General features: G+C 39.2%; 1 protein-coding gene across 1 annotated transcript in view; it reads left to right on the top strand.

Moving 5' to 3' along the window:
• Positions 1 to 16335, top strand: part of LOC124711369 (transmembrane protein 248-like) — a 51940-nt gene extending 35605 nt beyond the window's left edge. The window contains exons 5-6 of the mRNA XM_047241413.1: positions 4544 to 4672; positions 15696 to 16335. Of these exons, the coding sequence (XP_047097369.1) occupies positions 4544 to 4672; positions 15696 to 15713 (147 nt within the window). The 3' untranslated portion in view covers positions 15714 to 16335. The remainder of the gene's footprint in view (positions 1 to 4543; positions 4673 to 15695) is intronic.
• Positions 16336 to 17500: the final 1165 nt, after the last annotated feature.

The following is a 17500-nucleotide window of genomic DNA, read 5'->3' as shown; positions in this document are numbered from 1 at the left end:
TGCTCGTACAAGTGTCTGCCAGCAGCAAAATGTGTCAATGGCTTTTGGAAGACTATGCAATGCCTCATAACAACAAATTGCCTTCGATGAGAGTGACGTCACAAACTGTTTACATTAGACTCATTTAATCAGTTACGAGCGGGCTCATGCACAAAAGCAGTTGAGTCGCGTAAGAGTAGTACCTTCTCCCACTTCCGGCTACAAAAATGTGGCTGTTGGCTGTGTAACCAGCAGTAGCAGCAACCAGCCACATGGTACACGGAAAAATTTTACTGGCACGCCCAAGCTGCCAGATTCACGGGTGTGCTGCAGGCTCGGATCTAGTGGGGAGTGGGGGCAAACCTGGGTATCTGAACCGGGCGGCAATTTTGGGGGGAGGGGGCAAATTCATATTCTTTAGGGGGGGGGGGGGGGGGGGGGGAAACCTTGTTTCACAAAGCACCTAGCATCCTGCGCCCATCGGTCTATAGATTATTATATGATTTTAAAACACATCCCTGCTGCTTTTTGAAAACAATAGAAGTTGATTTTTGAAAGCGTGCATAGTTTACATGATGTCTCTGCCAGGGGAATCCTCAGACATCTAGAAATAAACTTTCCTGCAGACAAAACGGGATGGTGCTATACGAGCTGAGCAGAATAAAGCTGAACCGGTGAATGCTAACTGCTGCTTGTTTATGTGGTTGATTCGGTTTGCGAATGTCCAGCCTTGTTATAATTACTAGTCAAATCCATAGATTCAGACTACCAGAGTGGAAATAAATTACTTACCGGCAAGAAAGATTACGTATTATCTTCTCGGTGTATGCGAGAAAGTGAAATTTTGACAAATTTTTTGGCCAGATCGCTAGACTAGACAGGGCCAGTTGTAGTCCTGGGTTAGCAGTCGCTTAAGTTCCATTCTGGGAGTAGCGCGGAAAACGCATTGTATGAACACTAATAATGCCTAACGGGAGAATAATTGCTGGACAACTAAACTGTGATTGTGGCAGTGTTAGTAAAGTTAACTGGAGAATGAGTTTTGACAGTGGTAGGAATAGTTACAGAATTAGTGATCACAAGACTGTTTGTTAGAACGAGGAAGGAGAAGAAACAGGGACATCACACAAATTATGGAAGAAAATGACGATTCCAAATTTATATAAAAATTTCTTTCTACTGCTTTTCGGTCTCATGCATGAGAAACTGGGGCATATGAATGAAATGTGAAACTATTTCCTAACGTAAAGCTTTTTGCCTGTAGTAGACCAAATAGGTGTTTCGTGAATTATATTCTGACGTATTATAAAAATGATCGTTATTGCCAATACAGTCTCGCTTATTTTGTGTGCATTACAATTGCTGCAACATTAGAAATGGCTATTTTGTTTTCTCCAGCACACAGTGATAAAATAGGTGTAATCAGATTGAGAAACCACACAAGTCTTGGGTACTATTTGTATAACAGCTTTTTCAGTATTAGACAACAACATTTCTATTTTTCATGTAGCAAAATGTTTGACGAACTTCGCTAAGGTAATGGTTCTTTTGCAGAAAAGAAAGCACGCCATGTAAAACTGTAGCAAGATTAGAGAGAAATATTGCTGGGACCTAAGGATTGAAGAAATGTTTACTATCTTGCCTGTCTCTTGTCTTTGCTGGTTTTAGGTGTCCTATATTTAATTTTATGTCGCACAGAAGAGCAAGTTATTGGCTAATAGGCAATAAAGAGTCCAGATTTTCTGAAGAGTTCTTGTTCTCCTGGTTACAAATAATGCTATCCGGTATTAATTGCGAGGGCTTTTTTTACAACAACAAAAAAAGAGGGGCAGGATGTCTAACTGGCCGACTGGGAGCAGGAGAGACGCTACAGGACATTTTAATTTCCACTGTCCTGAAATAGTTTGATGGCATCCATTACAAAATATACACGTTTGAGTTCCACAGGGCAAAATACAGTGACATACGGTGTGGCAATGTTGTTTCAAGATGGATGGCACCGCACTGCACACTTAAGACCAAATAACGTCTTACATTTCCTCGAAGATATATGTTTTATGTATCAGACTCTTCAGAAAGATGTGTGCTACAAAATTAACTTATTTTTTAAAAGTCCTTTTTTTCTCGCAGAGCAGCCTGAGTTATAGTGTGTGTGTGTGTGGGGGGGGGGGGGGGGTAAATTTAGTGATTTTTCTGTTTCCTTGTTGTTTATTACTCTCATGTCAAATAAAAACAAGATGGATTTCTGTGGCTGGGAGCTATTAAGTGAATTAAAATACATTCACATAATTACGGAAGGCTAAACTATGTTACTAGTTTCAGATTTTATTTAATTTCCACCTTTCTGACAGTCAAGTGTTAATCGCCATGCAGAACAATGAAGTTATTTTTGTCAGTTTGATAAATAAATTTGGCTTTTGTTAAGCTTTCCTGCTGAGGCAGTCAATTTATTCCACACCGTTGGCCAGTTTCAACTGTTCGCTGCATTTCAGGTGCACGTTTTCATCTTCTAGCACGCATGGCATTTTCTTTTCCCCCGGAGTATCATTTTTTAAAGTGCCGGGAAATTCTACATTGCTGTATAAAACCATATCCTTCAAAAGGATAAGTTTTACAGTTCTAAGAGAAAGTATACTCTCACTTAACATGGCAAAAGTGTGTTTTCACCCAGGAGAAAATGTATTTTCACTGCTGAGAAAATGTATTTTCACTGCTGAGAAAATGTATTTTCACTGCTGAGAAAATGTATTTTCACTGCTGAGAAAATGTATTTTTAACCGGTAGATCCTGGAAAAATCTGGGAACTTTTTTACCTTGTCAGCGTATACACCCTGGATCAGGTAACCCATTAACAACTGAGTACACATTAATTGTTTCTGCCTGAGCACTGCCTATGAAAATGTTATCGATAAGTGACCTACTATCCTGCTGCACACGAGTTGGAAAATTTACAACAGATACTAGATTGAAGCAACCAAACAAAGATTCTAGCTCATTTTTCCTATCCGTATCTTTCAAGAAATATACATTAAAATCACTGCAAACCACTAACTGCTTCTTCTTGTCTGACAGGTAGCTGAATAATGCCTCAAGATTTTTCATGAATAACTGAAAGTTACCTTGAGGAGATCTGTAGATTGTTACAATTAGTATAGAAGTATATTGAAGTAGCAACTCACAAGCACATACTTCAAGGATCTGATCTACACAAAAACTATTTATTTCAATATTTTTCACTTTGTGTCCAGTTTTTATATAAGTAGCAACTCCTCCTTTTTCCATGTTGACTCTACATGAATAAGATGCTGACCTGTAATGCCTTAAATTTAACTTCTCCATCCCTGCAGTTACATGGTGTTCAGAGAGACACAAAACATCTATACCTTCAGAATTTACTCCATTTTCTAGGCATACAAAAAGCTCATCTATCTTATTTTTCAGTCCTCTAATGTTCTGATGAAACACACAGATTTTATTTCTTTGGATACTGCTACAGACATTATGGCACTGTTCTGTTTTAATCTCTTTCAATACTCTCTGTCTGTAACCTGACTCTAACCTAAAAAATGCGTCCTTCTGACTCCAGTAATCACAGGTATTTTGTCTTGTGTGCATGTGGCCCCCCTTACATTTTCTGCAAGATGATCAACTAATCTATCCTTCCCCCTCCTATTCAGGTGCAGGCCATGACTAGTGTAACCCCGCCTCCCAATTGCATCAACAGGCACAGCACAGATATGAGATTTAGGCTATTGTGTATATGGTGACAACTCTTGTGAACACCTATACTGCATTATGTGGTATAACAGCAACCAGTAACAATATGTACAGTTTGTCAGTTAACAGATCCTACTCAGTTATCAGTGTTTTTGAATTCTCACATCTTACACGAAATGAGCTAATTGGATGGCATGTGAAAGTAAGAGATCCTGCATCTGCTTTTGTTCTGGAGTTAAATGGAGCGGTTGGCTTGGCCATGACAATTTACAATGGTTATTATTTGTACCACATTTGCTTAAAATTTCAGTGTCTAAATTCACAGTAAATTGTCTATGTTGACTCCTACATTTAAGATTTTCTTTTGTGATGACGCTTTTAGCCTTATTTTGGTTTTCTGTTGTATGTAGACACCAGAAGATGGTCTGGAAACAACTGAAACCAGTTGTGTGATAAATTTTGGAGTCATACAGCTGCTTGCAATCATGAGTTTTAACACTATTCTGGTTTCTATACAAATTGTAGATAACATTTTCTTCTTTTGTATACCATTGCAACCTTCAGAATCTGAAAGCATGTAATCCAATAAACATTGTCAAATGCTTTTATAAATTTGAAAGTGCTATAAATATAGGCTTTTCTTCTCAACTTCTAAGATAATATGAAGCTTCTGGTTACCAACTAAAACAGTTAGTAATACTCACATTTGAAATTGTCTTCAGTGACAATATCCCAATTATACTTCATTTTTTATGCTGACAAAAATGATTTAATTTATTTCAGAATTTTCATATTTAAGGTAGTGTTCAGATTTTATTGCCGACTGCTATTTTACTATTTGTTACAGCGTGATCGTTCATTGATCAATCTCCACTTGATACACACGAGTTACTTCTTGTTTGTGATGGCCATGACCCTGATATGCTATGCCATTATCAAAGGAAAGCCAAAGCAAAAGACTATTATCATAGAAAAGGTAAATAAATGTCTCAGTTTAATGAGAATAATTATAGTATGTGAAATGTTTAACATAAAGTTGTAGGTTGTGCAGTATTTGAATAATTTGATTTACTAACTTCTTGTTTCTTTCTAGATGTAAAAATGTGTTGTTTTTTTATTGTTTGGCACAACAATGCCTTGCACTGCGTGTATTCTCTCTCTCTCTCTCTCTCTCTCTCTCTCTCTCTCTCTCTCTCTCTCTCTAATCACCAGAGGATTATGCTATTCATATAATCCTAGCTGCATGTCATCTCTCATTTTCTTTCAATTAATAGCAGGTATTAGAGCAAAATTAAAGGAAATATAGAAAATTATAGTTCTAGAAAAAACTCAAATATAAGAGAAAATCAAACCAATGGACTATAAGAAACTTTACGCACACTAAGCAGTATATTTCACACTGATGCTAGAATTTAAATGCATTATGGTATTTGGAAGTCACTGTATTGTGGAGAAAAGCACATTAAATAACCAAATAGTCAAGCAGAAGTATTAACAGCAAGAGGGAAAATACAACTCAGTTGATTTTAAAAACTGAACAGAATTCTGAGAAACTGGGTCCGTAAACATTTATTCTGTATTATAATAAATGTATTTCTGAAAAGTTCAGTGCTATTTTTCAACAGCATTTTCTCTGTCTTTGGTGTTACATTGAAAAATAATATATCGTTGTTTTTATGTGCAGTGAAACCCCACTTTCACAGTTTTCAAGGGACTTCATAAAAATGGTTTACTTTGCAGGAAAATGTAAAATGTGTGAAATAATGTTTTAAGCTGTAAGAGTTACTTGTAGAGTAGCCCTTGCATTTTTGCTCTTTGTGTATGGTATATGTACTTTTTTGTCATCAGTCTTCAGACTGGTTAGATACAGCCCGCCACGAATTCCTCTCTTATGCTAACCTCTTCATCTCAAGAGTAGCACTTGGAACCTATGTCCTCAATTATTTACTGGGTGTATTCCAGTCTTGTCTTCCTCTACAATTTTTGTCCTCAACAGCTCCCTCTAGTACCATGGAAGCCATTCCCACATGTCTTAACAGATGTCCTATCATCCTGTTCCTTCTCCTTATCAGCGTTTGCCACACATTTCTTTCCTCTCCGATTCTGCTCAGAACCACCTCATTCCTTACCTTATCAGTCCACCTAATTTTCAACATTCGACTGTAGCACCACATCTCAGAGGCTTCGATTCTCTTCTGTTCTGGTTTTCCTACAGTCCATGTTTCACTACCATACAATGATGTACTCAAGATGTACATTTTCAGAAATTTATTGCTCAGACTAAGGCCAATATTTGATATTAGTAGACTTCTCTTGGCCAGGAATGCCCTTTTTGCCATTGCTAGTCTGCTTTTGATGTCCTCCTTGCTCTGTATGTCATTTGTTATTTTACTGCATAGATAGCAGAATTCCTTAACTTCATCTACTTCGTGACACTAAGTTTCTCGCTGTTGTAATTTCTACTACTTCTCATTACCTTCGTCTTTCTTCGATTTACTCTCAGTCCATACTCTGTACTCATTAGACTGTTTATTCCATTTAGCAGTTCATGTAATTCTTCTTCACTTTCACTCACGATAGCAATGTCATCAGCAAATCGTATCATTGATATCCTTTCACCTTGAATTTTAATTCCACTTATGAACTTTTATTTCCAACATTGCTTCCTTGATGTACAGATTGAACAGTAGGGGCGAAAGGCTACATCCTTGGCTTACACCCTTTTTATTTTATATGACCCATCTTCCTTATAGCTTACCCCTACTTTTTCAGAATTTCGAACATCTTGCACCATTTTACGTTGTTGAATGCTTTTTCCAGGTTGACAAATCCTATTAACATGTCTTGATTTTTCTTTAGTCTTGCTTCAATTATTAACCACAATGTGTGAGTTGCCTCTCTCGTGCCTTTACCTTTCCTAAAGCCAAACTGATAGACATCTAGAGCCTCCTCAGTTTTCTTTTCCATTCTTCTGTGTATTATTCTTGTAAGCAACTTGGATGCATGAACTGTTAAACTGAATGTGCTCTGATAATTCTTGCACTTACCAGCTCCTCGCGTCTTCCGAATGGTGTGGCTGATGCTTTTCCGAAAGTCAGATGGTATGTCGCCAGACTCGTACATTCTACACACCAACGTGAATAGTCGTTTTGTTGTCAGTTCCCCCACTGATTTTAGAAATTCTCGTGGAATGTTATCTATCTCTTCTGCCTTATTTGATGTTACGTCCTCCAAAGCTCTCTTAAATTCTGATTCTAATACTGGATCCCCTATCTCTTCTAAATCGACTCCTGTTTCTTCTTCTATAACATCAGACAAATCATCTCTCTCAAGAGGCTTTCGGTGTATTCTTTCCACCTATCCACTCTCTCCGCTGCATTTAACATTGGAATTCCCATTGCACTTTTAATGTTATCACCCTTGCTTTTAATGTCACGGAAGGTTGTTTTGACTTTCTCGTATGCTAAGTCTGTCCTGACAATAATTTCTTTTTTGATGTTTTCACATTTTTCTTGCAGCCATTTCATCCTCACTTCCCTGCATTTCCTATTTATTTCATTCCTCAGCGAATTGTATTTCTGTATTCCTGAGTTTCCTGGAACATTTTTGTACTTCCTCCTTTCATCAATCAACTGGAGTATTTCTTCTGTTACCCATGGTTTCTTTGCAGTTACCTTCTTTGTACCTATGTTGTCCTTCCCAACTTCTGTGATGGCCCTTTTTAAAGATGTCCATTCCTCTTCAACTTTACTGCCTACTGAGTTATTCTGTATTGCAGTATATATAGCCTTAGAGAACTTCTGTATCCCACTTCTTTGTGCATTGATTCTTCCTGACTAATGTCTTAAACTTCAGCCTATTCTTCATCACTACTATATTGTGATCTGAGTCTATATCTGCTCCTGGGTATGCCTTACATCCGGTATCTGATTTCAGAATCTCTGTCTGACTATGATGTAATCTAACTGAAGTCTTCCCGTGTCACCCGGCCTTTTCCAAGTATGTCACCTCCTCTTGTGATTCCAGAAAAGAATATTCAGTATCACTAGCTGAAACGTGTTACAGAACTCAATCAGTCTTTCTCCTCTCTCATTCTTTGTTCCTAGCCCATACTCTCCTGTAACCTTTCCTTCTACTCCTTCCCCTACAACTGCATTCCAGTCCTCCATGACTATTAGATTTTCATTCCCCTTCACATAATGTATTACCCTTTCAATATCCTCCTACACTTTCTCTATCTCTTCATCTTCAGCTTGCAACGTCGGCATGTATACCTGAACTATCATTGTCGATGTTGGTTTGCTGTCGATTCTGATAAGAACGACCCTATCACTGGTCTGTTCACTGTAACACACTCTGCCCTACCTTCCTATTCATAACTAATCCTACACCCGTTGTACTATTTTCTGCTGTGGTTGATATTACCTTATACTCATCTGACCAGAAATCATTATCTCCTTTCCATTTCACTTCGCTGGCGCCTACTCTATCTAGATTGAGCCTTTGCATTTCCCTTTTCAGATTTTCTAGTTTCCCTACCACATTCATGTTTCTGACATTCCATGCCCCGACTCATGGAACACTATCCTTCCATTGGTTATTCATTGTCTCTCTCATGGTCACCTTTGCCTTCTAAGTCCCCTCCCGGAGATCTGAGTGGGGGGACTATTCCGGAATCTTTTGCCAATGGAGAGATCATCATGATACTTCTTCAGTTACGGGCCACATGTCCTGTGGATACGCATTACACATCTTTAATGCAGAGGTTTCCATTGCCTTCTGCATCCTTATGCCATTGATCATTGCTGATTCTTCTACCTTTATTGACAGTTTTGCACCCCTAGGACAAGAGAGTGCCCTGAACCTGTGTCCGCTCCTCTGCCCTCTTTGACTAGGCTGTTGGCAGAATGAGGGCGACTTTTTATGCTGGAAGTAGTCTTCTGCCTATGCGGATTCTTAATTAAAATTTAAGCAGCAGCGGGATTTGAACCTGGGACCAAAGACGTTTCGATTATTAATCAAAGACGCTACCCCTGGACCGTGGGAAGCAATATGTACATAATAGGCATCAAAATCCTTGTCAGGGATTTGTTTACTATCTAAGAAAGGTTTATTATCTAACAAAAACCGCTGATGTAACTGGAACTGATGGCTGGCTGGGAATTAGCAACATTTGACTCAATTTCATATGTCATAATCGGTGTTTTTGGAAAGCCTGCAACTGTCATTAATTATTTAAATAATGAAACACTGTAGTAGTTACCCCCCGCCCCCCCCCTTTTTTTAAGCACAATGTTTTGAGAATTTTTTCTTGTCAAGTGCAATTATGTACATAAGTATTTTCTGTGGTGTTGGCACGTGTGTTGTTCTGCGTATCTTGCACTGTAGTAGTCTTTTTAGGTTATCGTGTACTGTGCCTCCTCAGTTATGTGGAAATCCAAACATGCAAACTATCACTTACATTCTTTGTTTGTGTAACTTCAATAAAACAAAAAACATCATCATCATTTAAGACTGATTATGCCCTATTCAGTGCTAACATTGGTGCCTCTTCTGATGTTAAACCTATTACTTCAAAACCATTCTTAACCGAATCCAGGTACCTTCTCCTTGATCTGCCCAGACTCCTCCTACCCTCTACTGCTGAACCCATGAGTCTCTTGGGTAACCTTGCTTCTCCCATGCGTGTAACATGACCCCACCATCTAAGCCTGTTCACCCTGACTGCTACATCTATAGAGTTCATTCCCAGTTTTTCTTTGATTTCCTTATTGTGGACACCCTCCTGCCATTGTTCCCATCTACTAGTACCTGCAATCATCCTAGCTACTTTCATATCCGTAACCTCAACCTTATTGATAAGGTAACCTGAATCCACCCAGCTTTCGCTCCCATACAACAAAGTTGGTCGAAAGATTGAACGGTGCACAGATAACTTAGTCTAGGTACTGACTTCCTTCTTGCAGAGGAGACTAGATCGTAGCTGAGCGCTCACTGCATTAGCCTTGCTACACCTCGCTTCCAGTTCTTTCACTATGTTGCCATCCTGTGAGAATATGCATCCTAAGTACTTGAAACCGTCCACCTGTTCTTTGTTCCTCCTATTTGGCACTCAAGCCGTTTATATTTCTTTCCCACTGACATTACTTTCGTTTTGGAGAGGCTAATCTTCATACCATAGTCCTTACATTTCTGAGCTACCTCTGAAATATTACTCTGCAAACTTTCAATCGAATCTGCTATCACAACTAAGTCATCCGCATATGCAAGACTGCTTATTTTGTGTTCACATATCTTAATCTCACCCAGCCAGTCTATTGTTTTTAACATATGATCCATAAATAATATGAACAACAGTGGAGACAGGTTGCAGCCTTGTCTTACCCCTGAAACTACTCTGAACCATGAACTCAGTTTACCGTCAACTCTAACTGCTGCCTGACTATCGATGTAAATACCTTTAATTGCTTGCAAAAGTTTGCCTCCTATTCCATAATCTCGTAGAACAGACAGTAACTTCCTAGGAACCCGGTCATATGCCTTTTCTAGATCTATAAAGCATAGGTACAATTCCCTGTTCCACTCATAACACTTCTCCATTATTTGCCGTAAGCTAAAGATCTGGTCCTGACAACCTCTAAGAGGCCTAAACCCACACTGATTTTCATCCAATTGCTCCTCAACTAATACTCGCACTTTCCTTTCAACAATACCTGAGAAGATTTTACCCACAACGCTGATTAGAGATACCTCTGTAGTTGTTACAATCTTTTCTGTTCCATGTTTAAAGATTGGTGTGATTACTGCTTTTGTCCAGTCTGATGGAACCTGTCCTGACTCCCAGGCCATTTCGATTATCCTGTGTAGCCATTTAAGACCTGACATACTACTGTACTTGATGAGTTCCGACTTAATTTCATCCACCCCAGCTGCTTTATTGCACTGCAATCTATTGACCATTTTCTCCACTTCCTCAAACGTGATCCTATTTCCATCATCATTCCTATCCCATTCTACCTCGAAATCTGAAACATTACTGATCGTATTTTCACCTTCATTAAGAAACTCTTCAAAATATTCCCTCCATCTGCCCAAGGCATCCACAGGATTCACCAGCAGTTTTCCTGACCTGTCCAAAATACTTGTCATTTCCTTCTTACCTCCCTTTCGAAGACTGCTAATTACACTCCAGAATGTTTTTCCAGCAGCTTGACCCAATGTCTCCAACCTGTTTCCAAAGTCTTCCCAAGATTTCTTCTTGGATGCTGCAATTATCTGTTTGGCTTTGTTTCTTTCTTCAACATAACTTTCTCTGTCTACCTGAGTTCTAGTATGTAGCCATTTTTTATACGCCTTCTTTTTCCTTTTACAGGCTGCCTTGACTGTGTCATTCCACCAAGCTGTTTGCTTCCTCCTACTTTTACACACTACTGTTCCAAGACATTCTTTAGCCACTTCTAGTACTGTGTCCCTGTACCTTATCCATTCCTTTTCCAATGACTGTAATTGACTACATTCAACTAACTGGTACCTTTCTGAGATTGCTGTTATGTACTTGTGCCTGATTTCCTTATCCTGAAGTTTCCCCACTCTTATCCTCCTACATATGGACCTGACCTCCTGCACTTTTGGACTCACAATCCCAATTTCACTGCAGATTAAATAATGATCTGTGTCATCAAAGAATCCCCTGAATACACGTGTGTCCCTCACAGCCTTCCCGAATTCCTGATCTGTTATTATATAGTCAATGACAGATCTAGTTCCCCTGCCTTCCCAAGTATACCGGTGAATGTTTTTATGTTTAAAAAAGGAGTTTGTGATTACTAAGCCCATACTGGCACAGAAATCCAAGAGTTGCTGCCCGTTCCTGTTGGCCTCCATATCCTCTCCAAATTTACCCATAACGTTTTCATACCCTTCTGTTCGATTTCCAGTCCCTTCACAATGCGAATATACTGACACAATCCTAATTTTCTTGCTAGACACTGTCAAATCTATCCACATCAGTCGTTCGTTTACATACCTTATTGCAACTACGCTGAGTTCCATTTCTTTCCTGATGTAAAGCCCTACACCCCATTGTGCTATTCCTGCTTTGACTCCTGACAAGTAGACATTGTATTCTCCCACTTCTTCTTCTTCTTTCTCACCCCTTACCCGAATGTCACTAACAGCTAAAACGTCCAGCCCCATCTTACTTGCAGCCTCTGCCAGCTCTACCTTCTTCCAAGAGTAGTCCCCATTGATATTAATAGCTTCCCATCTCATTACCATTTGTTTGCCAGGTCGTATCTTAGGAGTCCCTGGTTTGTCAGTTAGAGGTGGGACTCCGTCACCTCCAAAGGTCCGAGGCATTTTGCTCTGATTGTTGCCAGCATCATATTTAAAGTACCAGGGAAGCAGGTTGCTAGCCTTACTTGCCCCGAGTCCCATTGGGTTTTACCCCTAATGGCTGAGGGACTAACCGTTGGATTTGGTAGTCTTTGCCGTATGAGCACAAAGGTGACCACGACTCAGAATATGTCAGAGATGCCCAGCCTTATTCCAAAGTAACTGGTATCCCGACTGTCGGGACCACTTACTTGGCCACTCATACGTTGCCCGTGGTTCATGAACTAGGACATGACTACAGGAACCCACACCATGAACCACAAAAAACAAAAAACAGAAATCGTAAAAACTTCACTTGACAATCAGAATAAGTTCTTGAAACATGGTTTGCTCAGCATGAAAAAATACATAATAGGTGCTGTTTGAACCAGAAACATTTGAGCAACACAAAGTGAGTGATTACGTCAGCTAGCAGTACAAGTGGCCAAATCATGACACACACTAAATATGGTTCGACCAAGGTGTCACAATGATCACAACAACGACAAAACTATGTATGCACAGGAAAGACAGTTTGGAAATGCTTGGGATTGATCACAAGTTCCTTATCCAAACGAATCTAGTTACTCCCATCAGTTACCACACTGAGTAGAGCTTGAGAGCGGCAGGAGATTTGGCATGAATTGTTCAGCTTTAACATGTTTATTGGTTCAAATCTGCTGAGTGAAGTGCCCTGGTGTCAAGAAACTTAATCATGTAATGTTTGTAAACACTACTTGACAGCCAATATTATACCAGCATTATTTTCTGTCAGTTTTTTTCTCCAAGAATATGTTTTTATAATGTACAAATCGCAGAAAAAATATAAATTTGTTTATGCAAAATCAGGTGCAAATTAACATTGTGCATGTAAGAAATTTGATAGGAGCAATAAAAAAGTTTCGTAAATGGCATGGGAACGTTAATTCCAGGCATGTAAATGTGGGGTTATACTGTATTTTAACAAAATTTGTACCACATTTATCTAGGAAACAGTTCCTTACACCTAGATAATTTAAGGAAAAATAATGTAAACAAGTAGGTCTCCAAGTTAACACTTCTGACTCTTTTCCCAAATGAAATTCTATCCTGAGAAATTGTCACAAAAATAAACTGGGATTGAGGAATTTCGTGAGAACATCAACCACTTAAGCATGAAATCTTAGCTAATCGACATACTTGATTTCAGCTAAAATACTATGTGTTGTGACAGTGTGGTAAGACCTTGTACTCAGAGGAATGTGATTCAGATCATTGTCATGTTGTCCACTGTAGGTTTCCCATTGTTTCTCTAAATCACTTAGAGCAAATGCTGGGACAGTTCCTTTGAGGACATACACTATGTGGTCAAAAGTATCCGGACACGCCCAACAACATACGTTTTTCATATTAGGTGTATTGTGCTGCCACCTACTGACAGGTACTCCATATCAGCGACCTCAGTAGGCATTAGACATTGTGAGAGAACAGAATGGGGCACTCCGCGGAACTCACGGACTTTGAATGTGGTCAGGTGATTGGGTGTCACTTGTTTCATACTTCTGTACCTGAGATTACAAGACTCCTAAACATCCTTAGGGCCACTGTTTCTGATGTGATAGTGAAGTGGAAACGTGAAGGGACATGTACGACACAAAAGCGTACAGGCCGACCTTGTCTGTTGACTGACAGAGACCGCCAACAGTTGAAGAGGGTCGTAATGTGTAATAGGCAGACATCTGTCCAGACCATCACACAGGAATTACAAACTACATCAGGATCCACTGCAAGTACTATGACAGTCAGGCGAGAAGTGAGAAAACTTGGATTTCATGGTCGAGTGGCTGCTCATAAGCCACACATCACACCAGTAAATGCCAAATGACACCTCGCTTGGTGTAAGGAGCATAAGCATTGGGCGATTGAACAGTGGAAAAACATTGTGTGGAGTGACGAATCACAGTACACAGTGTGGCGATCCGATGGCAGGGTGTGGGTGTGGCGAATGCCCTGTGGACGTCATCTGCCATCGTGTGTAGTGCCAACAGTAAAATTCAGAGGTGGCGGTGTTATAGCGTAGTCCCCTTGTTTTTTTGCGTGGCACTATCACTGCACAGGCCTACATTAATATTTTAAGCATCTTCTTGCTTACCACAGTTGAAGAGCAATTCGGGGAGGGTGATTGCATCTTTCAACACAATCGAGCACCTGTTCATAATGTACGGCCTCTGGTGGAATGTTACACAACAATAACACCCCTGTAAGGTAGTGGCCTGCTCAGAGTCCTGACCTGAATCCTATAGAACACGTTTGGGATAGTTTGGAATGCCAACTTCATGCCAGGCCTCACCGACTGACATTGCTACCTCTCCTCAGTGCAGCGCTCCATGCCGAATGGCCTACCGTTCCCCAAGAAACCTTCTGGCACCTGATTGAATGTATGCCTGCATGTGAGTGGAAGCTGTCATCAAGGCTAAGGGTGGGCCAACACCATATTGAATTCCAGCATTACCAATGGAGGGTGCCATGAACTTGTAAGTAATTTTCAGCCAGGTGTCCGGATACTTTTGATCACATATTGTAGGTAACTTCTTTCCCTCATCCCGCACTTGGGCTGTCTGTAATGACTTCTTTATCAACTGAACTGTAAACCCTAATTTCCATTTCATCTAATTTTGTAGCTACTGTCATTGCCAAGTAAGATAAATAACAAACAAAATAGTGAAGTGTAACAACAAAACTAAGTACTTAATGGCACACCAAGTAGTAGCAGAGCAATAATTAAATTAGACAAATAGCTAAATTTATGAGATTGACAACAAGCCCAGATTGGATGGATGGATCATGTGACAGCCATAATACTCCCTCCTAACAATATTCACTATTCTTGACAGCTGTTTCCCAACATTAATTTAGTCAGACACATAATGTGGTTAGATTTTATGTTTCTTATAGAGTGCAATTATTGTTTATTGAATTATTTGGTATGAAATGTCAGATGAAAATCTGCATCTAGACAGGAGAAGCAAAGATTTTCACACAGAGTATAGTATAAAGCCCATATTCACCAACTGCTTCTCGGTCATAATTTTTTATTTGGAAACAGATGAAATGTTATGTTGCTGTTGTTAAAAAAATTATGTGAAGGTATATCAATCAAATATTTTTGCTGGACAACACAGGAAACTATTTCCTCAAAAGTTTGGAACTTCTCATATTTAGATCTGTATTCCTTTGAATTTACAGTGGGGTTGATATTCTAAGAGCATGTGGAAATTCATGATATAAAAAGGAATTGTGAGGGCCCATGTTAGATACGATAAGGAACAGTTAGGACACACAATTATAAATTTAGAAATCCCTATACAATAGTGTTAAGCAGTCATTAGTACATACAAAGATCAGATTGTTGCTCAAAATCTTAATCATATATATTTGGGTATGTAGTAGCTGGTAGCGTTTGCTTGTTGATTTCATACTGCAATTTAATATGTGTAGGTAGTGTCATACCTTCTTCTCAGCATGTACCAAAATTGTGTTTGTAAATATACAATTATCTAAAGTGTGTATATTTTCGTATTTGAAGATTTATACTTATAACAAGGTTCTTGTGAATGTCATTGCAAAATGTAATTCTTACATTCCAGGTTCCGCTGGATCCGTAAGCTATAAACACAAGATGAAAAGTCATTTCTCATCAATTTTGGACAGTAACTTGGACTTTTTTGTCTCAGGACTTTGTGCTACAGGTTCTTAGTCTACACAGCCATTTTATTGTCTCTAGTTTGGAGATTAAGCACCAACAATGTAAGAAGTCAACAATGTGCTAGCAGTAATTATTCTTTGTGTTTAAAATGTCCTCTTATGGGCCTAACTTGGACAAGAAATTGTCAATAGAGAGAAGTGTATTTAAAGTTATTCTTGTTTAGAAACCTTAATCAGCAAGTTGTTGAACTAGATACACTTGAATAGTGATGGTATTATTGAGAGCTATTTATGTGAAAATTAATGGAACTGAAGAAGAGTTGCTTGTCAACTTTTGTGTAAATACATGTGTTGTATCATCCTGATTTATTGTTCAGAAATGGCCTTTGTAATCAGACTGTAAGAGCTTTAGCATTGTAAGAATACAGTGTTGGTGTGAACAGTATTACTGTTTAAGTGGATGTCCTCATTTCTGTGCTACATTTTTAAGTTTTCATGAATTTATTACGCGGCAGGGGGAGAGCCGTGCAGTGTATATGTGACTCATCATGTGTGCCATTATGAAATACAATATTAAGATAGTGTGACAAATATTCATTTCCCTAAGTGTTCCGACAAATTCTGTTACTTAATTGTACGTAAAAGCAGCAAAATTATGAAATCACTGTAGAAGTTTCACTTTACTTTTTCTCCAAGTGCTGACATTAATATCCAACATGCAAACTAATTGTGACATGGAAACTAATTATCTCCGTAATTGCTGCAAATATGAATGTGATGCTCAGAGTTGGTACTAGCATACATTATTGATCCAACAGTAAAAATCCTGTCTTTACAGCTCTCATATTGCCCATCATACTTCCGTTTCTTGTTCTACACACCTACGTAAAATTCCACAACTGCCGACAAAAATAAAATATGTAACTAGACCAGAGGAGAAGACATGTCCATATTTATGGCACCTAAATTTCACATAATGGCATCAGGAGCATGAGTAAGACAAATGCAAGTGCTTTATTTTGTAACTGGAACAGTAAAATTTAGCCAGGGATATAGAATGTTGGCAGAGATTGTAAAATTAAGGAGTAGTGTCAGACAGGCAGGTGGATAGGGAGGGAGACAGGGAAAACAACAAGAGTGTCCAAAATCACAAAGTGTAAGAACATGTTTCTTTCAACAACGTGGTCGGATATATGTCCAGGTCACCATCACAGACCAGGAAGATTTATTGCACATCTATGGGTGAACATTGTAGCTAAAAATGCCTCGGAATATCGTTGCAGATTGCACTACCTCACAGTGTCCTAGGTGACCCAGCAGTTGCAGCTGCGTGCAATCGTTGGGCCTATTAACATTTTCCTCCAATAAGCAATGTGACAGTGTATTTATTTGAAGTGGGTGGTACCGAGAGTTGTGGCCCAGTGGAAAGACTTCTGAACTTGGATTCAGAAGGTTTGAGGTTCATATCCTCATCCTGCTACCGAGATTTAGGTTTTCCATGATTTCCCTAAATTGATTAAGCCAAATGCCAGGGTGGTTCCTTTGAAAGAGCCTGGGAGGTGTACATCCCCAGTTTGAACTGGAGCTCTGTCTCCAATGACTCCATTGATGGATGGTACACTAAGCCCTAACCTTCCTGCATTCCATTTTAAGGTCAGTGGTGGCTCTAAGATATCCTGCGCATCTGTGCCCAAACACGCGTCGAATAATGCAAAGACATGATTGGACTTTGTTTCGTCAGAAGTAA

This window comes from Schistocerca piceifrons, chromosome 8 (genome assembly GCF_021461385.2).
Source record: "Schistocerca piceifrons isolate TAMUIC-IGC-003096 chromosome 8, iqSchPice1.1, whole genome shotgun sequence".
In the NCBI taxonomy this organism is placed as follows: Eukaryota; Metazoa; Arthropoda; class Insecta; order Orthoptera; family Acrididae; genus Schistocerca; species Schistocerca piceifrons.
Note: the sequence above shows the minus strand (reverse complement) of the source record. Positions and strands in the feature narration are given on the sequence as shown.